Source organism: Pseudoliparis swirei, chromosome 10 (genome assembly GCF_029220125.1).
Source record: "Pseudoliparis swirei isolate HS2019 ecotype Mariana Trench chromosome 10, NWPU_hadal_v1, whole genome shotgun sequence".
NCBI lineage: Eukaryota > Metazoa > Chordata > Actinopteri > Perciformes > Liparidae > Pseudoliparis > Pseudoliparis swirei.
This window is the reverse complement of record NC_079397.1, coordinates 15,928,382-15,954,815: the sequence shown is the minus strand read 5'-3', so window position 1 is coordinate 15,954,815 and position 26,434 is coordinate 15,928,382. Positions and strand designations below refer to the sequence as shown.

The window sequence follows — 26,434 nt, the reverse complement described above, 5'->3', positions numbered from 1 at the left end:
GTTGTTTCCGTCCGGATTGTCTCCCGGTGTCATGACGTCATGACGTCAGCGTGCGAGCAGAAAGTAGACGGAGCCGAGCGCGTGTGGAGGAAACGTCTGTCCGTGAGTTCGTGAACATGTGTAACGTCCCAGAGCTGATATGTTTAGTGAACCAGCGACTGACTGCGGCTGCTGGAGAGATATGTGGGCTGTTTGAAGACACAGCAGAGCACGAGGAGGAACTGACTAGTTTAAAAGAGGAGCACGAGCGCCAACGGAAACGACTGGACGCCATGTTCAACCCGAAAGTCCGGTTACAACGAGCAGGTTGGTTACGTTACATTACATCACGTGTCATTTAGCGGACGCTTTTATCCAAAGCGACTTACAATAAGTGCATCAACCTAGAGTACAAACTAAGAACAACAAGAATACAGAAAGTAACATTTCCTCAACATAGTCGAATTACAAAAGTACCATAATAAGAGCTATTTAAGTACGGTGACCAGATTTGAGTTTGTGAAAAAGAGAGGGGGGGGGGGGGTAGTAGTAGTGTATAGCATGCAACTAGTGGAGGCGGCAAGGTGCTCAGTGTTGCCAGATTGGAAATGGTGAAGTATCGTACCAAAGGCTCAAAATGGTCGTATTTGGAGGATAATTATCGTGTATCTGGCAACACTGAAATCGGTCAATGACTGTTCTCTCTACAGTCAGAGCTCGCGCAAGAAGGTGGAACGTAAGTCAAGTTTCAAGTTTCAAGTTTTTTATTGTCACATCCCCTTTTATACAAGTATAATCGGTTTGTGAAATTCTTATGTGCAAAAACACCCGACAGCAGTAGCAGACTAAAAAAAGAATAAGAATGAGAATAAACTATACAATATCCACACAAAAAAAGAAGAAAGTATTAACAATATATATATATAAAACAATGTAATAGAATATACATCATGACAATATATATATATAAAACAATGTAATAAAATATACACTTTTTTGAGACAATATATATATATATATGTATATATATACAATATATCTATATATAAAACAATGTAATAAAATATACACCATGGCCATAGATCTTCACAGAATATGTTCTGGTGTGTAGTGTTAATGAGGGTCTCAGTCCTTGTTCAGCAGCCTGATGGCCTGACTGAAGAAGCTGTCCCTCAGTCTGTTTGTGCGGCACTTGATACTGCGGTATCGCCTGCCTGACGGTAGAAGGGTGAACAGTTTGTGGCCGGGGTGGTTATTGTCTTTCATCATCCGTTTGGCCCTGGCCACGCACCGCCTGGTGTATATGTCCAGGATGGAGGGAAGCTCACCTCCAACGATGTACTGTGCCGACCGCACCACCCTCTGTAGTGCCCTACGCTCCAGGGCGGTGAAGTTCCCGTACCAGACGGTGATGCAACCTGTCAGAACACTCTCGATGGTACTGGTGTAGAATGTTCTGAGGATGCGGGGGGCCATGTTGAATTTCCTCAGTCGCCTAAGGAAATACAGGCGTTGTTGGGCCCTTTTCAACATGTGAGTGGTGTGCGTGGTCCATGTGAGGTCCTCGGAGATGTGCACGCCGAGGAACTTGAAGCTGCTGACCCTCTCTACTGCAACTCCGTCTATGGAGATGGGGGTGTGCTCTCCTCTCCGCTTCCTGTAGTCCACGATCAGCTCCTTGGTCTTCTTGACGTTGAGGACGAGGCTGTTCTCCTGGCACCACTGTACCAGTGATCCAACCTCCTCCCTGTAGGCTGTCTCGTCGTCGTCGTCGGTGATCAGCCCCAACACTGTTGTGTCGTCAGCAAACTTGATGATGACGTTGGAGCTGTGCATGGCCGTGCAGTCGTGGGTGTACAGGGAGTAGAGGAGAGGGCTCAACACGCATCCCTGAGGGGCTCCCGTGTTGAGGGTCAGTGGCTCTGAGGTGGTACTGCCCATCCTCACCACCTGGCGGCGGCCCGACAGGAAGTCCAGTATCCAGCTGCACATGGTAGAGTGCAGGCCTAAACCTCTGAGCTTGGTGTCGAGCTTGGCGGGAACAATAGTGTTGAACGCTGAGCTGTAGTCCACAACCAGCATTCGCACACAACAGTGCCTCCTCCAGGTGGGAAAGGGCGGAGTGAAGTGCCATGGCAATTGCGTCGGTGGATCTGTTTTGACGATATGCAAATTGCCATGGGTCCAGCGTGGCAGGCAACATGGAACAAATGAAGTCCTTGACCAACCTCTCGAAGCATTTACTGACAATCGAGGTGAGGGCTACGGGTCTCCAGTCATTCAGGCAGGTTACCTTGGGGTGTTTGGGGACAGGCACAATGGTGGACATCTTGAAGCTCTCAGGAACAACAGCCTGGGACAGGGAGAGGTTGAAGATGTCTGCGAAGACTCCTGCCAACTGGTCTGCACATGCTCTGAGGGCGCGCCCCGGGATGTGGTCGGGACCTGCCGCCTTCCGGATGTCCACCCGCTTGAAGGCTCTGCGCACGTCAGCCTCTGAGATGATCAGCAGGCTGGTCTCCTCGGGCAGCGCTGCCTTCGGCGGGCTGCCGTTCACGTCGAACCGAGATACAATTTCCAAAACTTGTAAGGGGTAAATAATATATTATTGATCGTATCGACACAGCGGCTTGTCATTTCTGTCTCTACGTGGTGGCGTTCACACTTCTCCTGGCTCTCGGTATCCCGGCGGAGCTCCGCCCCCATGCGCACAGACAGGTGCGCACATACAGGTGAGCATGCTCCAACCAGCCGGCAGAGAGCGTCCAATATGTCGCGTGAACAGCAAACCGACACCTCTGCGTTCCCACGGTGGTGAAGACAAGTCGTCTCAGAGTAGCTCTCTGCTCCGGGTTCAAGAGCAGAGACGAGGTGGGGCGCGAGGGGAAATGCAGATTCTTTTATTTCAAGACCTTGTTTGAGAACTTCACATCTTACAAACTACACGGACATAAAACGAAGTCATTAATAAATAAAGAGCGAAATGCCTGTCGCCGACTTTCGTGTAAATGTGTACGTTACGACGTTAACGTTACGCTGCGCATGCGACAGACGAATTCTTGGAGACTTGTTGTCAGGTGTTACCTCTCAGCGTTCCAGCTGTTGCCCTTCAAAACAAGAGCTCAACATTGAGCTTTATGGAGTGGCCGTATCAAGCGCAACCCCGTTTAAAAAGGTGTAGTGGAAAGCCCATTTTATCACACATAGAAAAAACGTAATGACAGACATATCTGCACTTGTTTTGTTTTTCAAAGGTTGGCGTTATTGTTATTTTGAAAAGATATGCAGTGTCACTAACACTCAGTAAACTCTTTATGCCCAAACATTTGATCTTATTTTGTTTAATTTTTCACAGGTTGCACTTTATTGATATTATCTTGAAAAGGTATTCAGTGCAAAACAGGTTAATTGCAACATTATGTAACTCATAGAAATGTAAGGTATTCTATATACAGCTTTTTCATTGTTATCTGACTGAATGAAAGGCAGACTTGGTTATATTATATGTGGTTACATTGTCATTTAAAAAATAAAAGTAATTGTGACTAAAAATAAATTGTTTATAACAGTAAGTAAGTAAGTAAGTAAAAGTTTATTTATATAGCGCCCTTCGCAGTACGAATACACAGAGTGCTTTACAATAAAAACAGTAAAAACAGTACAACATCATCAATATCATCATGTTAAGCATAGCAGCAAGGTGCAGAAGCCAGTGCTACATTACAAATTGCGGGTGCATTACCTCCAGTACACAAGACTTTTGAGCAGTCACAAACGCAGTAGAAGAAACCAACAAACAATAAATTAAACAGTGTATTTTCATGCACATTTTGTGGTTTAAAAATTGTCTAAAGGAACTATTGGCCCCCGGGCATCTGTACTTTATCACAATTGGCCCTAGTTGCAAAAAGTTTGGACACCCCTGGTCTAGAAGGATAAGGACAGAGGAGAGAGAGGCTGCTCTAGCAGTGTGAAGCTGCTCAGACAGCAAGGAGGGCAGTCTGTCGATTGGCCGGCCTTGAATCCAGACTGGTGAGAAGGTTGTTGCTGTGGAGATAGGAGGACACTTGGTTAAAGATAGCTCGCTCCAGAGTTTTGGAAAGAAAAGGAAGAAGAGAGACCGGTCTGTAGTTGCTGACTTCAGGTCGGCGTGGGTTTCTTCAGGAGAGGGTTGACTCTCGCCTCCTTCAGAGAGTTAGGGAAACAGCCAGTTGAGAGGGAGCTGTTAATAAGATGGGTGAGAGGTCAGGAGCAATAGCCTGGAGAATGTGAGATGGGACGGTGGTCGGTCGAGCGTTGGTCTCCAAGCTAAGAACTTGATTGGGAGACAAGGGGGTGAAAGAGGAAAGAGAGGGGGATGAAGAAGAAGTTGGTGTTGGTGAAGTGATAGATGGATTAGTAAAGGAGGAGCGTATGTCTATCTTGTTTGTAAAGTGGCTCGGTAAAAGGGTGGAAGGGGGAGGTTGGAAAAGATAGAGAATAGTTTTTTGGGGTGAGAGAAGGAAGACTGAATTTTGGTTAGGTAGAACGAGCTTTTGGCTGCAGAGAATGAGGAGAGAGGAGATTGATAGAGGAGCAGGTCTTCCGCTTGGTTCGATTTGCACCATTTCCTTATCGTCGCTCGCAAGGTGGCTCTCTCGGCGAGCACCGAGTCAGACGACCACGGAGCCGGAGAGGATTTGCGAACCGGTCGTGTCTTAAAAGGACAAAGAGAATCGAGAGATGAAGACGGGGAAGAGAGGAGAGCGTCTGTGGCAGAGTTAGGCTGCATGAGTAAGAAGGAGTCAGTTGAGGGGAGAGCAGATAGGACAGAGGAGGCCAGAGAGGAGGGAGAGAGTCTGTAGATATGGGTGGGTTATCAGTACCAGTGAGAGAGTAAGAGATGAAGAAGTGGTCAGAGACATGGAGAGGAGTCACAGTGAGGTTAGAGGTAGAGCAGCTTCTAGTGAAAATGTAGTCAAGGTGGTTGCCGGCTTTGTGAGTAGGAGGGGACCGAGTGAGAGGTTAAAGGATGAGAGTAAGAGTAACAGGTCACATGACTTCTCTGTCTGGATGTTCAAGTCACCCAGAAGGATGAGCGGGGGGCCGTGTTCCGAGAAGTTCGACAGGAGGACGTCTAGCTCTTCCAAGAAATCTCCCAAAGAACCAGGGGGACGGTAGAGAACAACAATGTGTAGTTGAACCGGATGAGTAACCGTCACAGCATGGAACTCAAAAGTCAGTGGGGTAGAAAGTGGAAGCGGGTAGAGAGAGAAACACCATTTGGGTGAGATGAGTAAACCTGTAGCTCCACCCCGACCAGAGGGTCTGGGTGTGTGGCTGAAGGAGAAGGCAGAGGAGAGCAGCCGGGGTAGACGTGTGATCCAGGTCTCAGTGAGAGCCAGGAAGTCAAGCGACTGCTCCATAGCGAAGCCAGAGATGAAATGGGCCTTGCGGTTGGCTGACTGACAGTTCCAGAGGCCTCCTGTGACAAGGTGCTGGGTGTGAGTAGAACGGGTAGGAAAGATGTTTCTTTATGTAGCTTAGCGAAAATTCAGACAGGAAGACATTGGGTACAGCTGGTTCATTCACAAGTCTTGCAGCGATTACTCCATTAGCTGATTGGGGGCGGGCCCGATGAATGAACCAACCATTTAGAGCCAGCCCAGTTGGATAAGCCTATCACAGAGTCGTTGGTAACACTTTAAAGTTCTGTTCTCTGCTGCTGTCAGTTGTCGTTTCAGCTCGCGTCAGTTCGTCCCTCCGCCACCCCAGGCTCCTCCAATTGGCGTTATGCAACCGACACCACCACCAGTGTCTGGACTCCATGGGGGGATTCTGCCTGCGCAGATATCAGCATCTCTACCCCTGGTTTATCCTACTTCAGGATGGAGTCCAATCGCCAAAAAAGACTTTGCACTATTGCAATATTCTATTGTAATAAATGATTGTTCAACTCTAAATACCCGTCTCTCCTGATTGAAATAACTTTAAACTGTCGGAAACAATTCTGGAGGAAGTATTCACATCATGTACTGAGGTAGAGTTACAGGTACTGTACTGCAGTATGTAAACACGTTCATACTTTTTATTATGATACATCACAAAGGTACATATTGTACTTTTTACTGTAGGCTACTACACCTCAGAGGTACATGGTGTACTTTTCAGATGACAGTTTTTCTTTTTTCAGGTTCTCCCTAAAGAAACCTGTCCTCATTCATTGATAAACCTCTTGAATATTACAGTTCAATATGAGATTCTTAAGATGTATACATGTATTGTATTATTCTGCACAGATGTCCAGCAGCTGTTGGTGACTAAACCAGAGGTTCCCTCTGAGCAGCATGACTGGAGCTCCAGTCTGGACCAGGAAGACCCAGAGCCCCCACACATTAATGAAGACCAGGAGGACCCAGAGCCCCCACACATTAAAGAAGACCAGGAGGACCCAGAGCCCCCACACATTAAAGAAGACCAGGAGGACCCAGAGCCCCCACACATTAAAGAGGAACAGGAGGACCCAGAGCCCCCACACATTAAAGAGGAACAGGAGGACCCAGAGCCCCCACACATTAAAGAAGACCAGGAGGACCCAGAGCCCCCACACATTAAAGAGGAACAGGAGGACCCAGAGCCCCCACACATTAAAGAGGAACTGGAGGACCAGGAGGACCCAGGGCCCCCACACATTAAAGAGGAACAGGAGGACCCAGAGCCCCCACACATTAAAGAGGAACAGGAGGAACTCTGGATCAGTCAGGAAGGAGTGCAGCTTCAAGCACTGGAGGAGGCTGGTATCAAGTTCCCATTTGCTCAGTTCTCAAAGTCCACTAAAAAAAAAACATTTGAAAACAGAAAGAGATGGAGATGAAGACGGATCCAGATCAGATCCAGATAGTCCTTTACAACCGACTGCTGATGAGACTTCCCAATCCTCTGAATGTGAGACTGATAACAGTTATGATTGGAAGGAACCTCTGTCACATTTAAACCCTTTGCAAAACAATGAAGTACTTGAAAGTGACGTGGACTGTAATACTGGAAAAACATCAATTAGCTCCTCTGGAAGCTTTGGCCACAAGAAACATCCGAAGGGACACTCTGGAGTCAAAACAGCAGAGAAACCAATCAGTTGTTCAGTTTGTGGTAAAACATTCAGACTCGCGAACACTCTGAAACTACACTCAACTGTCCACACTGGAGAGAAACTATTCAGCTGTTCAGTTTGTGGTAAAACATTCAGACTAGCGCAGAGTCTGAAACGACACTCAACTGTTCACACTGGAGAAACTATTCAGTTGTTCAGTTTGTGGTAAAACATTCAGACGAGCACGCAATCTGAAACGACACTCAACTGTCCACACTGGAGAGAAACTATTCAGTTGTTCAGTTTGTGGTAAAACATTCAGACTAGCGAACACTCTGAAACTACACTCAACTGTCCACACTGGAGATGAACTATTCAGTTGTTCAGTTTGTGGTAAAACATTCAGACAAGCGCAGAATCTGAAACTACACACAACTGTCCACACTGGAAGAAACTATTCAGTTGTTCAGTTTGTGGTAAAACATTCAGACAAGCGCAGAGTCTGAAACTACACTCGACTATCCACACTGGAGAAACTATTCAGTTGTTCAGTTTGTGGTAAAACATATAGACAAGCGAACAGTCTGAAACGACACTCAACTGTCCACACTGGAGAAAAACTATTCAGCTGTTCAGTTTGTGGTAAAACATTCAGACTAGCAAGCAATCTGGAACTACACTCAACTGTCCACACTGGAGAGAAACTATTCAGTTGTTCAGTTTGTGGTAAAACATTCAGCCAAGCGAACAATCTGAAACGACACTCAACTGTCCACACTGGAGAAAAACTATTCAGTTGTTCAGTTTGTGGTAAAACATATAGACAAGCGCACCATCTGAAACGACACTCAACTGTCCACACTGGAGAAAAACTATTCAGCTGTTCAGTTTGTGGTAAAACATTCAGACAAGCGAACAATCTGAAACGACACTCAACTGTCCACACTGGAGAGAAACTATTCAGTTGTTCAGTTTGTGGTAAAACATTCAGACTAGCGCACACTCTGAAAGTACACTCAACTGTTCACACTGGAAAAACAAATTAGTGGTACATTTTTCTTTAAAAAATTCTCTCTTCTCTGTGATTTAAGAAAATCACTATTGCATTGATAAGATCATCAGAAATAAATGAGACATGTTTAAATACTTAAAAACCGGAGGGTTGAATAAATTTAACTATTGTAATTTTTTGTTCAAATTTTTTTAGAAGGGGGTCTTCATATGGGTTGGGGTTTTTTGCAAGGGGGGATATAAGAAAATAAACTGAAAGGTTTTTTTAAATTAATTTTGGAAAATACTGGGGCCCTTTTTTTTGCTGGATTTAATGAACGGGTTTTGTTTTTACATTTGACCAAGAACTACGGGCCCTTTTTTAGGGTAACAATTAAATGGATAATTTAAAAGGTACAAGTTGGGGTTTTGGTTGAAAAATTTGGTTTTTAAACCCTCTTTGGGGTTTGGAATAAATAGGGCCCAAAAAAATTTTTAAAAGTTTTTTTTCCCCAAATTTTTTTAAAAAAGGGAAAAAAAAAAAAATTTTAAAAAAAAACAAAAAAAAAAAAAAAAAATAAAAAAAATTTTTAAAAAAATTTTTTTTAAAAAATTTTTGGGGGGAAAAATTTTTTAATTTCCGGCTTTTTTAAAAAAAAGGGGGGGGGGGCCCCCCCAAAAAAAACCCCCTTTTTGGGGGGGGGCCCCCCCCTTTGGGGGTTTGGGGCCCCCCTTTTTCCCCCCCCCGGGGGAAATTTTTTTGGGGCCCCCTTTTTTTTGGGGTTTTTAAAAAAAAATTTTTTTTTTTTTAAAAAAAAAAAAAACCCCCTTTAAACAATTTTTTTTTAAATCCCTTTTTTTTTCCCCCCTTTTTTTTTGGGGGGGAAAAAAAGGGGGGCCCCCCCCTTTTTTTTTTTAAAAAAAATTTAAAAAAATTTTAAAAAAAGGGGGGAAAAAAAAAATTTTTTAAAATTTTTCTTTTTAAAAACCCCCCCCCGGGGGGGGGTTTTAAAAAAAAAAAAAAAAAGGGGGGGTTTTTTTAAAAAAAAAAAAAAAAAAAACCCCCCTTTTTTTTTTTTAAACCCAAAAATTTTTTTAAAAAAGGGGGGGGCCCAAAAGGGGGGGGTTTTTAAATTTAAAATTTTTTTTTTTTAAAAAAATTTTTTTGGGGGTTTTTTGGGGGGGGGGGGAAAAAAAAATTTTTAAATTTTAAAAAAAGGGGGAAAAAGGGAGAAAAAACCCCTTTTTTTTTTTTGGGGGGTTTTTTTAAAAATTTTTTTTTTTAAAAAAATTTTTCCCGGTGGGGTTTTTTAAAAAAGGGTTTTTTTAAACCCCCGGGAAAAATTTTTTTAAAAAAAAAAGGGGGGGGCCCCCAAAAAAAATTTTAAACCCCCAAAAAAAAAAAAATTTTTGGGTTTTTTTCCCCGGGGGGAAAAAAAACCCCCGGGGGGAAAAAAAATTTTAAAAAAAAATTTAAAAAAAATTTTTTTTAAAAAAACAAAAAAATTTTTCCAAAAAAAACCAAATTTTTTCCAAATTTTAAAATTTTTGTTTTGTTAAAAAATTTTTTCCTTCCTTTTTAAAAAATTTTTTAAAGGGGGGAAAAAAAGGGGGGAAAAAAAAAATTTTTTTTTTTTTTTTTAAAAAAAAAAAAAATTTTTTAAAAAAAACCCCGGGGAAAAAAAATTTTTTTTTAAAATTTTAAAATTTTTTTTTTTTTTTTCCTGTTTTTAAAAAATTTTAAAAAAAATTTTTTTTTTTCCCCCCCCCCCCCTTTTTTTTGTGAAAATAAATTTTTTTTTTTAAAATTTTTTTTTTTTTTTTTTATTTTTTTTTTAAATTTTTTTTTTTTCAAAAAAAAAATTAAAACAATTTTAAAATTTTGGGTTTTTTTATTTCCTTTTTTTTTTTTTTAAATTTTTAAATTTTTTTAAATTTTTTAAAAAATTTTTTTTTTTGGTTTTTTTTTAAAAAAAATTTTTTTTTTTTGGAAGGGGTTTTTTTTTTTTTTTTTTTTTCCCTTTTTTTAATTTTTTGGGTTTAAAATTTTTTTTTTTCCCCCCCCTTTTTTTGGGGTTTAAAATTTTTAAAACCCCTTTTTTTGGGGGTTAAAATTTTTGGGGCCCTTTTTTGGGGGAAAAAAAAAATTTTTTTTTTCCCCCCCTTTAAAAAAAAATTTGTTTTAAAAAGGGGGGGTTTTTTTTTTGGGGTTTTTTTTTCCCCCCCCTTTTTTTAAAATTTCCCCAAAAAGGGTTTTGGCCCCTTTTTTTTTTAAAAAATTTTTAAAAATTTTTAAAACCCCCAAAAAAACCCCAAAATTTTTTTTGGGGGGGAATTTCCTTTTTTGGATTAAGGTTAAAAACCCCCCGGGGTTTTTTTTTTTTTTTTTTCCCCCCAAAAACCCCCCCCAAAAAAAAAATTTTTTTTAAAAAAAAAAAAAATTTTTTAAAATTTAAAAAAAAATTTTTTTTGGGGGGTTTTTCCCTTTTTTTTAAAAAATTTTCCTTTTTTAAAAAATTTTTTCCCTTTTTTTTAAAAAAAAAAATTTTTAAAAAAAAAAAATTTTTTTTGGTTTTTGGTTTTCCTTTTTTTTTTGGGTTTTTTTTTGGGTTTTTTTTTTTTTTAAAAAAAATTTTTTTTTTTTTTTTTTTCCCGGGGGGTTTAAATTTTTCCCCCCGGCCCCCCCCCCGGGGTTTTAAATTTTTTCCCAAAAAATTTTTTTTTTTTTGGGGGTTTTTTTAAAAAAAAAAAAGGGGGGGGTTTTTTTTTTAAAAAAAAGGGTTTTTTTTAAAAAAAAAAAAAAACCGGGGCCTTTGGTTTTTATTTTTTTTAAAAAATTTTTAAAACCGAATTCCAAGGGAAAAAACCCTTTTTTTTTGGGGGGGAAAAAAAAAATTTTTTTTAAAAATTTTTTTTGGGAAAAAAATAAAATTTTTTTTTTTTAAAAAAAACACCCTTCCCCCCTTTTTTGTTTTTTTTTAAAATTTTTTCGGGTTTTTTTCCCCCAAAAAAAAAAAAAAAAAAAAAAATTTAAACAAAAAAAATTTTTTTTTTTTTGGGAAAAAAAAAAGGGGGGTTTTGTTTTAAAAAAGGGGGGTTTTTCCCCCCCCAAAAAAATTTTTTTTTTAAAAAAAAAACCAAAAAAAAAAACCCCCCCCCCCCCAAAAAGGCCCAAAAATTTTTTTTTTAAAAAAAAAAAATTAAAAAAAAAAATTTTTAAAAACGGGGGGCCCAAAAAAGGGCCCTTTTTTTTTTTTTAAAAGGGAAAAAAAATTTTTAAAAAATTTTTTTTTTTTTTCCCCGGGGCCCCTTTTCCCCCAAAAAAAAAAAGGCCCCTTTTCTTTTTCCCCCCCCCGGGAAAAAAGGAAAATAAAAAAAAGGAAAAAAAAATTTTTTTTTCCCCCTTTTTTTTTTTTTTTTTTTTTTTTTAAATTTTTAAAAAAAAAAAAGCCAAAAAAACCCTTTAAACCCCCAAAAAAAAATTTTTAAAAAGGAAAAATTTTTTTTTGGGTTTGGGAAAAAAAATTTTTTTTTTTTTTTTAAAAAAGGGGGGGGGTTTTTTTTTTAAAAAAAGGGTTTTTTAAAAATAAAAAACAAAAAGGGAAAAAACCCTTAAAAATTAAAAAATTTTTTTTTTTTTAGGAAAAAATTTTTTCCCCCCCTTTTTAAAAAAAAAAAACCCCCCCTTTGGGGGGGGCAAAAAAATTTTTTTTGGGGTTTTTTTTGGTTCGGGCCCCCAAATTTTTTTTTTGGTGGGGGGAAAAAAAAAAAAAAAAAACCCCCCCTTAACTTTTTTAAAAAAAAAATTTTTTTTTTTGGGGGAAAATTTTCCCCCTTTTTTTAAAAAAAGGGGGCCCCCCCAAAAAAAAAAAAAAGGGGGGTTTTTTTTTAAAAAAAAAAAAAAAAAAAAAAATTTTTTAAAAAAACCCCCCTTTTTTTTGGGGTTGGGAAACCCGGGGGGGGGGGGGGGGGGTTTTTTTTTTTCCCCCAAAAAAATTTTTTTAAAACCCGGGGGGGAAAAAAAAAACCGAAAATTTTTGCCGGGTTTAAATTCAAAAAAAAATTTTTTTTTTAAAAAAAAAATTTTTTTTTTGGGGTTTTTCCCGGTTTTTTAAAATTTAAAATTTTGGGGTTTTAAAAATTTTAAAAAAATTTTAAAATTTTTTTTCCCCATTTTTAAAAAAAAAAAAAAAAAGGGAAAAGGGTTTTTTAAAAAACCCGGGCCCTTTTTTTTTCCCTTTTGTTTTTTAAAAATTTTTTTTTTTTTTTTTTTTTTTAAAAAGGGGGGGGTTTTTGGGGGGGCCCCTTTTTTTAAAGGGGCCCCAACCTTTTTAAAAAAAAAACTTTTGGGGGGGGTTTTCCCAAAAAAAAAAAAATTTTTTTTGGGGTTTTCCCTTTTTTTTTTAAAATTTTTGGGGAAAAAAAAAAATTTTTTTAAAACGGCCTTCCAAAAATTTTTTTTTAAAGGGGGGGGGGAAAAAAAAAAAAAAAAAAAAAAAAAAAAAAAATTTTTTTTTTTTTAAAAAGGGCCCTTTTTTTTTTCCCCCCCCTTTTTAAAAAGGGGGGGGTTTTTTTTTTTCCCCCCCTTTATTTTTTTTTTTAAAAAAAAAAAATGGGCCCCCCCGGGGGGCAAAAAATTTTTTTTTTTGGGGTTTTTTTTAAAAAAAAAAAAAGGGGCCTTTTTCATTGGGTTTTTTTGGGGGGGGGGGGAAAAGGGTTTTTTTTTTTTTTTTAAAAAAAAAAGTTTTTAAAAGGGGGGGGAAAAAAATTTTTTAAAAAAACCCGGGGCCCCCCCCCAAAAAAAAAAAAGGGGGGAAAAAATTTTTTAAAAAACCCCTTTTCCCTTTTTTTTGTTTTTTTTTTTTTTTAAAAAAAAAAAAAAAAAATTCCTTTTTAAAAAAAAAAAAACCCCCCCCCCCCCAAAAAAAAAAAATAAAGGTAAAGGGGTTTTTTGGGGGGGGGAAAAAACCCTTTTTTTTTAAAAAAAAAAAAAAAACCCCCCTTTTTTTCCCGGGGTTTTTTTTTTTTGGGGCCCCCCCAAAAAAATTTTTTTTTGGGGGGGGAAAAAACCCCCCGAAAGGGAAAAATTTGGGGGGGGTTTTCCCCCCCCCGGGGGGGGGGGGTTTTTTTGGGGGGGGGGAAAAGGGGGGCCGGGGAAAAAAAAAACCCCGGGGGGGGGTTTTTTTTGTTTTTTTTTTTAAAAAAAAAGGGGGGAAAAAAAAAAGGAAAAAAATTCCTCAAAAGGGAAAAAAAAAAAATTTTTTTTTTTTAAAAACCCCAATTTTTTTGGGGGGGGGGAAAATTTTGGGGGTTTTCCCGGTTTTGGGGGGGCCCCCGGGGAAAACCCTTTTAAAAAAAGGGGCCCAAATTTTTTTTAAAGGGGAAAAAAAAAGGGGGGGTTTAAATTTAAATTTTTTTTTTTTTTCCCTTTTTTTTTAAAAAAACCCCCTTTTCCCGTTTAAAAAAAAAAAAACTTAAAAAAAAAAAAAAAAAAAATTTTTTAAAAAAAATTTAAAAAAAAAAAATTTTTAAAAAAAAAAAAAAAAAACCCCTTTTAAAAAATTTTTAAAAAAAAAAAAAAAAAAAAACCCCCCCCAAAAAAGGGGCCCCCAAAACCCCCCGGGGGGTTTTTGGGGTTTTTTAACCGGGGGGGAAAAATTCCCCCCTTTTTTTTTTTTTTTTCCCCTTTGGGGGGGGGCCTTTTTTTTTTTTTTCCCCCCCAAACCCCCCAAAAGGGGGGGAAAAAACCCCCCCCCCTTTTTTTTTTAAACCCCGGGGTTTTTCCAAAAATTTTTTTTTTTTTTAAATTTTTGGGGGGAAAAAAAGGGGGGGGGGAAAACCCTTTTTCCCAAAAAAAAAATTTTTTTTTTTTTTTCCCCTAAGGGGGGTTTTTTTCCCCCCGGGGGGGGGGGCCCCGGGGGCCGGGGCCCCCTTTTTTAAACCCGGGAAAAAAACCCCCCCGGTTTTTCCCCCCTTTTTTCCCCCAGGGAACCCCCCTTTTTTTTCCCCCCCCCTTTTTTTTTCCCCCGGGGAAAAAAAGGGGGCCCCCCCAAAAAATTTTTTTTTTTTGGGGGGGGGGGGGGGGGGGGAACACGGTTTTGGGGGGGGCCCCCGGGAAAACCCTTTTTTCCCCCCAAAAATTTCGGCCCCAAAAAAACCCCAAAGGGGGCCCCTTTTGGGGGGGTTGGGGGAAAAATTTTTTCCCTTTTTTAAAAAATTTTAACCCTTTTGGGGGGGGGGAAAAAAAATTTCCCCCTTTTTTTTTTTGGGGGCCATTTCCCTGGCAAATGAATTTTTTAAAAAAAAAAAGGGGGGGCCGGGGGAAAACCCCCGGGGGGGGGGGGGCCCGGGGGGGTTTTTTTGGGGGGGGGGGGGGGGGGGCCCCCCCCCAAAAAAAAAAAAGGGGGGGCCCCCCAACCCCCCCCCCCCCCCGGGGGGGGGGGGGGGTTCCCAAAAACCCAAAAAAACGGGGTTTTTTAAAATTTTTTTTTCCCCCCCCCAAAAAAAAAAGGGAAAAAGGGGGCCCCCCCCTTTTTAAAAAAATTAAAAACCCCCAAAAAAGGGGGCCCCCCCCCGGGGGGGGGGGGGAAAAAAAAAGGGGGTTTTAAAAAAACAATTTAAAGGGGGGGGCCCCCCCGGAAAAGGGAAAAAAAAAAAAAAACCCCCTTTTTTTGGGGGGGGGTTAAACCCCTTTTGGGGCCCCAAAAAAATTTTTTTCTTTTTTTTTAAAAAAATTTAAAAAAAAAAAATTTTTGGGGGGGTTTTTTTTCCCCCCTTTTTTTTAAACCCCTTTTTAAAAAAAAAAAGGGAAACCCAAAAAAAAATTTTTTTTTTTTTTAAAAAAAAAAAAAAAAAAATTTTTTAAAAAAAAAAAAAATATATTCTTTTTTTTTTTTTTTTAAAAAATTTTTTTAAAAATTTTTTTTTTTGGAAAAATTTTTTTAAAAAATTAAAATTTTTTTAAAAAAAATTTTTTAAAAATTAAAAAGGGGTTTTTTTTTGTGGAAAAAAAAAAATTTTTAAAAAATTTTTTTTTTTTTAAAAAAATTTTTTAAAAAGGGGGGAAAAAAGGGGGGTTTTTTTTTTCCCCCCCCTTTTTTTCCCCCCCCCCGGGGGGGGGGGGGGGGGGTTTTTCCCCCCAAAAAAAAAAAAAAAACCCCCGGGGGTTTTTCCCCCTTTTTTTTTTTCCCCCCCTTTTTTAAAAATTTTAAATTTTTTTGGGGGGGGGCCAAGGGGGGGCCCCCCAAAAAAAGGGGGGGTTTTCCTTGGGGGGGGCCCGGGGGGGGGGGGGCCCCGGGGAAACTTCCCCCTTTTGGAAAAAAAAAAGGGGGGGGGGGGGGGGGGGGTTTTGGGGGGGGCTTCCCCCCCTTTGGGGGGGGGGGGGAAAAAAAAGGGGGGGGGGGGGGGGGGGAAAAAAAAGGGGGGGGGTTTTAAAAAAAAAGGGGGGGGGGGGGGGGGGGGGAAGGGGGGGGGAAAAAAGGGGGGGGGTTTTTTTGGGTTTTGGGGCCTTAAAGGGGGGGGGGAAAAAAAAATTTTGGGGGAAAAAAAAAAAATTTTTTTTTTAAAAAAAAAATTAAAGGGGGGGGGGGGGTTTTTTTTTTTTTTTCCCCCCCCCAAAACCCCCCCAAAAGGGGGGGGGCCCCGGGGGGGGGGGGTTTTTGGGGGGGGTTTTGGGGGGGGGGGGTTTTTTCCCCCGGGGGGGGGGAACAAATTTAAAAAAAAACCCCCAAATTTTTTTGGGGGGGGGGGGTTTAAAAAAGGGGGTTTTTTGGGGGGGGGGGGGGGAAAACCCCAAAAAAAAGGGGCCCCTTTTTAAGGGGGGGGGGGTTTTTGGGGGTTTGGGGGGCCTGACCTTTTTGGGGGGGCCCCCGGGGGGGGGGGTTTTTGGGGGGGGGGGCCCCCCCCCCCCCCCCAAAAAAAAAAGGGGGGGTTTGGGGCCCGGGGGGGGGGGGGAGAAAAAACCCAAAATTTGGAAAAAATTTTTTTTCCCCCCCCCTTTTTTTGGGGGGGGGGGGGGGGGGGGGACGAAAAAAATTCCCAAAAAAAGGGGGGGGGGTTTAACCCCTGGGGGGGGTTTTTTTGGGGAAAAGGGGGGAAAAATTCCAAAAGGGGGGGGGTTTTAAAAAAGGGGGGGGGGAAAAAAAAAAACCCAAAAACCCCCCCAAAAAAAAAATTTTTTAAAAAAAAGGGGGAAAAAGGGGGTTTTTTTTAAATTTTTGGTTTTCCCCCCCCCCCCCTTTTTGGGAAAAAAATTTTTTTTTTTTGGGGCCCCCAAAAACCCCCCCTTTTTTTTGGGGGGGGGAAAAAAAACCCCCTTTTTAAAAATTTTAAAAAAGCCCTTTTTTTTTCCCCCAAAAAAAAAAACGGGAAAAAAAAATTTTTTTTTTTTTTTTCCCCCCCTTTTTTTTTTTTTTTAAAAAAAATTTTTACTTTTAAAATTTTTCCCCCCAAGGGCCCTTTTTTTTTTTAATTTTTTTTGGGTTTTTTTTAAAAAAAAAAAAAAATTTTTTTTAAAATTTTTTAAAAAAAAATTTTTTTTTTAAAAAATTTTTTTTAAAAAAAAAAAACGGAAAAGGGGAAAAAAAAAAAAAAAAAAAAAAATTTTTTTAAAAAAAAAAAAAAAAAAAAAAAAAACCCCCCCCAAAAAAAAAAAGGGGAAAAAAAAAAAAAAAGGCCCAAACCCCCCCAAAAAACCAGGGGCCCCCCCAAAAAAGGGAAAAAAGGGCCCCCCGGGAAAAAAAGGGGGGCCCCGGGCCCCCAAAAAAAAAAACCCCCCCAAAAAAAAAAATTTTTTAAAATTTTTGGGGGGGGGGGGGGAAAAAAAAAACCCCCTTTAAAAAAACAAAAAAAGGGGAAAAAAAATTTAAAAAAAAAAAACCCCGGGAAAAACCCGGGGGGGGAAAATTTTTGGGGGGGAAAAAATTTTTTTTTTTTTGGGGGGGGGGGGTTTTTAAAAAAAACCCCCCCTTTTTAAAAAAAAAGGGGGGGGGGAAAAACCGGGGGGTTTTTTTTTTTTTTTTTTCCCCCCCCCCCTTTTAAAAAAATTTTGGGGGTTTTTTTTAAAAAAAAAAAAATTAAACCCCAAAATTTAAAAAAGGGGGGGTGGGGGCCCCGGGGGGGGGTTTAATTGGGAAAAAAGTTTGAAAGCAAGATCCGCCTGGGGGTCCACTTGAAGGAACCTTAGGAGAAGTCAGAACATGCAGAGGAGCAGCAACAGAACTGAAATTCTAATAAACTTCCTATAGAAGTTAGCAAATCCTAGGAACTGCTGAACCTTTTTCCTGGAGTCTGGTGTGGGCCACTGGGATACTGCACTGACTTTCGAGGATCCATTTGGATATGATTAGGTGAGACTATGTATCCTAAGAAAGACACCTCTTCTGTGTGGAACTCGCACTTCTCTGCCTTGACATATAGCTGATTATCCAGTAGTTTCTGCAAAACTTGGCGGACATGGTTAACATGAGATTTAGCGTCTGGGGAGAAAATCAGTATGTCATCCAGATACACAAACACTGAAATATTCAAGAATTCCCGCAAAACCTCATTCACAAAAGCTTGAAAAACAGCCGGTGCATTGCACAGTCCAAAAGGCATTACCAAGTACTCATAGTGACCATTCTGAGTGTTGAATCCAGTCTTCCACTCATCCCCTTGTTTTATTCTAACCAAGTGATATGCATTTCTTAAATCCAACTTGGTGAATATCTTGGCCGTTTGAAGCAGTTCAAAAGAATATAGAATATACACACAGATGACATGAGTGGCAGAGGATAGCGGTTCTTCACCGTAATGTCATTTAGTGGACTGTATCTATGCAAGATCTCAGAGACCCGTCTTTCTTTTCCACAAAAAAGAATCCCGCTCCGGCTGGAGACGATGAAGGACGGATAATCCCTGATTTGAGTGAAGAGGAGATGTATTCATCCATTGCTGTTCTCTCAGGTCTCGAAATCGAGTAAAGTCTCCCCTTGGGAATGGGGGCTCCCGGTACGAGATCAATGGGACAGTCAAAATCTCGGTGAGGAGGTAGCGACAAGGCTTTAGACTTGTTAAAAGCTTCTTTTAAATCATGGTAACAGGAAGGTACCTTCTGTAGATCAGGATAGTCAGGGTGATCTATAATGATCCTACTAGAGTCTGTTGGTGCATTAACAGGTTGCGAAAGTTTACACCTGCCCTTACAATCCTCTCCCCATTCCTTAACTTTCCCTGAAGGCCAGTCTATGTGAGGATTGTGGATCTTCAGCCAAGGAAACCCCAAAATAATCGGGTACTGATTCGACTCAAAAATATGAAATTGCATGCTCGGTATGGTCCTTATTTATAGTAATCCGTATGGGCTCAGTGCAATGGGTAACTGTGAACAACAAGCGGCCGTCTAAGGCACTGGCACTAACAGGATGAGATAGCGGGACAGTTTGATCTTTAGCTGTTTGACTAGGCCCCAGTCTATAAGGCTTTCGTCAGCCCCTGAGTCTATTAACACACCCTGGTCAATGGTCTGATTGTTAATACAAATGTCTACCTGAGTAACAGGTCGAGGAGGGAAGTCTGCGGGAAACTTGCTCACCAGCGCCCTCCTTTTGACTGGTGAGCACGATCTTTTCCGGCACGAAAGCGAGTTGATGACCCGGCTGGCCGCAGTAGAAACAGCAACCCTCCGTAGACGGCGCTGCCTCTCCTCCAGAGAAAGCCTGGTTCTTCCAAGCTGCATGGGTTCACCGGAGCCATTCGGAAGTGTAGTCCTCTGATGGTCCGGTAACATGAGCTGGAAATCCTCTGCTGGCGGCGCGACCCTCCGAGGCGAATTCTGGAAGCTGGGAATAACATCTCGGTTGCGTCGACGCCCCCTCTCTTTCGAAGACGGTTATCGATCCGGATGGCCACAGCGATGAGGATTCCAGATCCCGGGTGTCTCCAGTGGAGCCAGCTGGTCCTTTATCGGTTTCGAAAGTCCTGTCATGAAGGCGTCACGAAGAGCCGGAACATTCCATCCGCTGTCCGCTGCTGCTGTACGAAACTCGATGGCATAATCAACCACCTGACGGTTGAGCTGACGATTTGAAACAGTCTTCTGCTGGCCTCCGTAGCAGGCGATGAGTGGTCAAAAATGCGCCTCATAGTCTCTATGAAATCGGCCAATGAGTAACATAGTTCGGTGTCTCTAGACCATTCTGCAGTAGCCCAGGCTGCAGCTCTTCCCGTTAAATGAGACACAATAAACGCCACTTTACCATGCTCAGATAAAAAAGCTGCTGGGTTGTGTTGAAAATGCAGATCACACTGTACCAGAAAGGCTCTGCAATTCGAAGAGTCTCCGGAAAATCTCTCCGGAAGAGCCAGCCGTAACGGGGAGGAAACAGCCTGACCTGGGTCGTCAGCTGGAGTATTGACAGGCAAATTCTCAGCTGTGGATGACGTCACCGGAGGAGCAGTCTGTTGATCCATGAAAAAATTATTCATTTGGGCAACCAGTTGTTGCATCTGTGTAGAAAATTCTTCCTGAACCCCGGCCTGGCATCCTCTCAGCTCTTGTATTTCCCGGCTGACTTTGTCCAGTTTTTCCTCGTGATGAAAAATCGTCACGCCCTGTACCGACAGAGCGGCGTGAAGCGTTCTTGGGTCGGCTGGGTCCATAATGTGGTCAGTTCGTTCTGTTACGACCTCAGACACTTAGGAAGTATGACCCAATTGCACGACCCGGGAGACAGAGATAAAGTATTTGTAAGTACTTTATTTTTCGGTTCTGCAGTGAACAAAATGAAAGTGCTCACGTAGTGAGGGATCAAAAACTTTTCAAGAGCATAACATAACCCGACCTGATCATGGCAAAAGACCAGACGAACTGACAAGGAACACTGGGAGACAGGGGAATTTAAGCACATGGTAACAAGACACAGGTGGGACCAATCAGGGGCGGGGCTGACACTGATGAGCATAGGAGACAGGTGTGATGACAGGTGAAAACAATCAGGAAGCCTGGAATGAGAGAAAGCGAACATAAATGACATGAACCTCTCTAGCATATCTGTCGGTGCACAACACGCACGGGCTCAGAGGCAGATTGCATTTCACATTTATTTACTTAAACACAGTAAGCCACGTAAAGAACAAAGAGTGGCACATGCATAAGCTCAGAAACAGATATAAATAAAAAAGGAGGAGTCCATATGAGGATTTTCACATGCAGCGCAGGTGGCTCAACGTAGACCACCATTACATTTTTCCTCTCGCGCACCCCCTAGAGGCAGCTCGCGCACCACACTTTGGGAATCCATGCAACTAGTGGAGGCGGCAAGGTGCTCAGTGTTGCCAGATTGGAAATGGTGAAGTATCGTACCAAAGGCTCAAAATGGTCGTATTTGGAGGATAATTATCGTGTATCTGGCAACCCTCAGATCGGTCGACCAATGACTGTTCTCTCTACAGTCAGAGCTCGCGCAAGAAGGTGGAACGTAAGGGAGATACCATTTCCAAAACTTGTAAGGGGTAAATAATAGTTTGTGAAAGACCTAGAGAAACACAAATATCCGACGAAGCAAAATCCCGGACGTTTTTGGAATCCCTGCCGGACGCATTTTTTAGGTCTCAAAAAGAGGACATGTCCAGGGAAAAGAGGAACGTCTGGTCGCCCTAATTTAAGTGCCACTGAAGTGCTAATCTGTGTTTTAATTCAGACACTCGGAAAAGATTTGTTTTTAGTTTCCGGCGGAAGGTGTAGAGACTTTCTGCTGTCCTGATGTCAGCGGGGAGCTCGTTCCACCAATGAGGAGCCAGGACAGCAAACAGTCTGGATTTCCAGTGATTAGCTCGAAGTGCAGGAGCCACAAGTCGGTTGGCTGTTGCCGAGCGGAGCGAACGTGCCGGGGTGTACGGTGTGACCACATCCCGGATGTAGACGGGGCCCGATCCGTTCGTAGCACGGTACGCTAGAACCAATGTTTTAAAGCGGATGCGAGCCGCCACCGGTAACCAGTGAAGAGAGCGGAGGAGCGGAGTGGTGTGGGTGAATTTCTGGAGGCTGAAGACCAGTCAAGCTGCTGAGTTCTGGATGAGCTGCAGAGGTCGGATGGCCTTAGCAGGTAGACCTGCCAGGAGGGAGTTGCAGTAGTCTAGGTGTGAGATGACCAGAGCCTGGACCAGAACCTGTGCCGCCTTCTGAGTAAGAAGAGGACGTATTCTCCTGATGTTGTGCAGCATGTACCTACAGGAACGCGCTGTCGCAGTGATGTTGGTCGTCAGGGAGAGTTGACTGTCTCGTGTCACCCCGAGGTTCCTGGCAGTCAGGGTAGGGGCCAACACAGAGCTGTTGAAGGTGGTAGTCAGGTTGTGACTGGGATTTGCGCCATTTCCTTTCCGTCGCTCGCAAGGTGGCTCTCTCGGCGAGCACCGAGTCAGACGACCACGGAGCCGGAGAGGATTTGCGAACCGGTCGTGTCTTAAAAGGACAAAGAGAATCAAGAGATGAAGACGGGGAAGAGAGGAGAGTGTCTGTGGCAGAGTTAGGCTGCATGAGTGAGAAGGAGTCAGTTGAGGGGAGAGCAGATAGGACAGAGGAGGCCAGAGAGGAGGGACAGTCTGTAGATATGGGTGGGTTATCAGTAACAGAGAGTGAGAGTAAGAGATGAAGAAGTGGTCAGAGACATGGAGAGGGGTTACAGTGAGGTTAGAGGTAGAGCAGCTTCTAGTGAAAATGTAGTCAAGGTGGTTGCCGGCTTTGTGAGTAGGAGGGGAGGGACTGAGTGAGGTTAAAGGAAGCCAGTAAGAGTAACAGGTCACATGACTTCTCTGTCTGGATGTTCAAGTCACCCAGAAGGATGAGCGGGGGGCCGTGTTCCGAGAAGTTCGACAGGAGGACGTCTAGCTCTTCCAAGAAATCTCCCAAAGAACCAGGGGGACGGTAGAGAACAACAATGTGTAGTTGAACCGGATGAGTAACCATCACAGCATGGAACTCAAAAGTCAGTGGGGTAAAAAGTGGAAGCGGGTAGAGAGAAACACCATTTGGGTGAGATGAGTAAACCTGTAGCTCCACCCCGACCAGAGGGTCTGGGTGTGTGGCTGAAGGAGAAGGCAGAGGAGAGAGCAGCCGGGGTAGACGTGTGATCCAGGTCTCAGTGAGAGCCAAGAAGTCAAGCGACTGCTCCATAGCGAAGCCAGAGATGAAATGGGCCTTGCGGTTGGCTGACTGACAGTTCCAGAGGCCTCCTGTGACAAGGTGCTGGGTGTGAGTAGAACGGGTAGGAGAGATGTTTCTTTATAACTTTAAACTGTCGGAAACAATTCTGGAGGAAGTATTCACATCATGTACTGAGGTAGAGTTACAGGTACTGTACTGCAGTATGTAAACACATTCATACTTTTTATTATGATACATCACAAAGGTACATATTGTACTTTTTACTGTAGGCTACTACACCTCAGAGGTACATGGTGTACTTTTCAGATTACAGTTTTTCTTCCTCTTTCTGTGTCATGACTTATTGATTTCACTTCTGATTTTATTTTGTTCAGGTTCTCCCTAAAGAAACCTGTCCTTACTCATTGATAAACCTCTTGAATATTACAGTTCAATTTGAGATTCTTAAGATGTATACATGTATTGTATTATTCTGCACAGACGTCCAGCAGCTGTTGGTGACTAAACCAGAGGTTCCCTCTGAGCAGCATGACTGGAGCTCCAATCTGGACCAGGAAGATGCAGAGCCCCCACACAATAATGAATGCCAGGAAGACCCAGAGCCCCCACACATTAAAGAGGAACTGGAGGACCCAGAGCCCACACACATTAAAGAGGAACTGGAGGACCAGGAGGACCCAGAGCACCCACACATTAAAGAGGAACTGGAGGACCCAGAGCCCCCACACATTAAAGAGGAACTGGAGGACCAGGAGGACCCAGGGCCCCCACACATTAAAGAGGAACTGGAGGACCCAGGGCCCCCACACATTAAAGAGGAACCTGGGATCAGTCAGGAAGGAGTGCAGCTTCAAGCGCTGGAGGAGGCTGGTATCAAGTTCCCATTTGCTCAGTTCTCAAAGTCCACTAAAAATAAGAAACATTTGAAAACAGAAAGAGATGGAGAGGAAGACGGATCCAGATCAGATCCAGATAGTCCTTTACAACCGACTGCTGATGAGATTTCCCAATCCTCTGAATGTGAGACTGATAACAGTGATGATTGGAAGGAGACTCAGGAACCTCTGTCTCATTTAAACCCTTTGGAAAACAATGAAGTCCTTGAAAGTGACGTGGACTGTAATACTGGAAACACATCAATTAACTCCTCTGGAAGCTTTGGCCAAAAGAGACACTCTGGAGTCAAAACAGGAGAGAAACCAATCAGTTGTTCAGTTTGTGGTAAAACATATAGACAAGCGCACAATCTGAAACGACACTCGACTGTCCACACTGGAGAGAAACTATTCAGTTGTTCAGTTTGTGGTAAAACATTCAGGCTAGCGCACAATCTGAAAATACACTCAACTGTCCACACTGCAGAGAAACTATTCAGTTGTTCAGTTTGTGGTAGAACATTCAGACGAGCACACACTCTGAAACTACACTCAACTGTCCACACTGGAGAGAAACTGTTCAGTTGTTCAGTTTGTGGTAAAACATTCAGACTAGTGAACACTCTGAAACTACACTCAACTGTCCACTCTGGAGAAAAACTATTCAGCTGTTCAGTTTGTGGTAAAACATTCAGACAAGCACGCAATCTGAAAGACCACTCAACTGTCCACACTGGAGAGAAACTATTCAGTTGTTCAGTTTGTGGTAAAACATTCACACAAGCACGCAATCTGAAAGACCACTCAACTGTCCACACTGGAGAGAAACTATTCAGTTGTTCAGTTTGTGGTAAAACATTCAGACGAGCGCACAATCTGAAACGACACTCAACTGTCCACACTGGAGAGAAACTATTCAGTTGTTCAGTTTGTGGTAAAACATTCACACAAGCACGCAATCTGAAAGAACACGCAACTGTCCACACTGGAGAGAAACTATTCAGTTGTTCAGTTTGTGGTAAAACATTCAGACGAGCACAGACTCTGAAACTACACTCAACTGTCCACACTGGAGAGAAACTATTCAGTTGTTCAGTTTGTGGTAAAACATTCAGACAAGCGCACAATCTGAAACTACACTCAACTGTCCACAGTGGAAAAACAAATTAGTGGTACATTTTTCTTTAAAAAATTCTCTCTTCTCTGTGATTTAAGAAAATCACTATTGATAAGATCATCAGAAATAAATGAGACATGGTTAAATACTTAAAAACCGGATGGTTGAATAAATAAGTTCATTCAGCTACGTTGTTGTTCATGATAAGGTTGAAGAAGTTTTCTCTGCAAGTCTTGACCCTATATGAGTGAACACTGAGTGTTTAATGAGGTCACAGTCTGTGACATCACAGTCGAGGGTTACGCAGGTGTGTGTGTGTGTCTGTCGATATAATTTTTTTTAACTGAACTGAATATGTGTGATCATTTGACCTGAAGCACTACTGGGCCCTGTTTCTCGTACCTGGCTAACGTAGTTAGCTGGATCATTTTCAGGATGAGATCACAAGTGAGGCTTTTCGCTTCAACAAAGCAAGTTTGGAACTAGAACGGGCACTCGGTAGAGCGCATACCTTCGCATATCACAATATTGGGCATTGAATTATGTACATTTTGGCATTAGTTGCGTGCCAATTTGATACAAATTGACCGATATGGTAAAAAGAAGATGTTGACCTTGACATGACCTTGACCTTTGACCCGATTGATCCCAAAATCTAATCAAATGGTCCCCGGATAATAACCAATCATCCCACCAAATTTCATGCAATTCGGTTTAATACTTTTTGAGTTATGCGAGTAACACGCATACAAATAAATAAATACACGGCGATCAAAACATAACCTTCTGCATTTTCAATGCGAAGGTAAAAATCACCTTTGAACTCCGTACAACAAATTATTCAACATTTGGAAAATACAGCATCAGTATACTGTGTAGACTCTATACTGATGCTGTATTTTCCGACTGTGCCAGAGAGGGTTACTATGACAACAAGCTTGTAATTGAAGTGTCATAGTGTAGAACAACACACCCTGTTCTTACTCCCTTTACCGCTGTCTGATCCAGAACCCTGGATACATGCATGACTACGGCATTCAGATCATAAACGTAACACTTTGAAACATCAAGCCATTAAATATGATACATACTGTATGTATTCATATTAGTGCTGTGAAAAATAACGCATTATGATTAAATTACAGGATTAATTAGTTAATTTTTAACGCATGCGCAAAATGAGCTTCCAATACACCACTTCAATCTGAACTCTGTCCGCTCTCATGCAGACGGTCTGTTCATCGGTAATGATCCTTCCGCAGGTTCACCTCCGGAAACCTTGTGACGACTTTTACTTCCTGTAGATCAGGGTCTCAACACGTCGATCGCGACCTGCCAGTCGATCGCGGCGTAGTGTTGGTAGATCGCATGACATTAAAAAGATTGGCCCGCCCCCTGACATGTTCTCTATAGCACGTCTTTGTTCTTTTATAAAACTAAATGTCTGTTGTTGATCGTATCTCCACAGCAGCATGTCATTTCTGTCTCTTCGCGTTGCGTTAACACTTATCGATCTCTGTCTCGCTGGGCACAGAGGTCCGTGCGCGCATCGGGACCGAGCAAAAAAGTCACTTGTCAATTTGTCCACCTGTCCGTGTCCGGGCGGTGAGGTTTCCCGTGTTGAGTCACATGAAGCCGCAGGCTCCACTCCTGCTGGTGCCCTTCGGTCAATTCCTTTAAGTTTCAGCTTTGCAGCGGTGTCCCGCCGTCCCTTTCATCACGGCCCAGTTCATGAAGGAAACCCACACAGTCAGTTTGCCTCAGCAGCTGCTAAAGGAAGACTAGAGGCCTTTAGATTGTATCATGGTGGAGTTAATGGTTGACAAAAGAGAAACATTTTCTGTTTAACCCTCCTGTTACATTTACATATTTTACCCTCGGGGTCAATTTGACCCCAGCAATTAAAACCTACAGAAAATTATTAGAATGAATATTGCTTCCCAAGTTTAAGTGTGAGGTACTTTATGTTTGTTTGTTGACTACCTAAATAGCCCATTAAATATATAAAAAAGTTGATATTTCTTATATGTTTGACACAGTGAAAAACAGCCTGGGGTCAAATTGACCCCAAAGAACACCGACATTAAACATTGAATGGGGTCAAATTGACCCGAAAGGTAACAGGAGGGTTAAACATTCTGTTTAGGATGAAGATGTATTAATGTTCCATATGGAAGAAAACTGCTAAATAACTGCTGAGTTGCAGCACGATTGTATAGAAGAATGTATAAATGTATATATCCGTCTTTTGTCATAAATCT

The 26,434-nt window shown here is 41.9% G+C and overlaps 2 protein-coding genes across 2 annotated transcripts in view; both read left to right on the top strand.

Moving 5' to 3' along the window:
• LOC130200902 (zinc finger protein 354C-like) lies at positions 1-24,731 on the top strand. Its single transcript, XM_056425477.1, has 3 exons — positions 1-306; positions 6,258-6,786; positions 23,014-24,731. The coding sequence occupies exons 1-3, from the start codon at positions 117-119 to the stop codon at positions 24,224-24,226; spliced, it is 1,932 nt and encodes a 643-aa protein (XP_056281452.1). The 5' UTR covers positions 1-116; the 3' UTR covers positions 24,227-24,731.
• Positions 21,726-26,434, top strand: part of LOC130200337 (zinc finger protein 287-like) — a 30,566-nt gene continuing 25,857 nt past the window's right edge. Inside the window, exon 1 of the mRNA XM_056424547.1 lies at positions 21,726-21,788. The gene's annotated coding sequence lies outside the window, so the exon portion shown is untranslated. The remainder of the gene's footprint in view (positions 21,789-26,434) is intronic.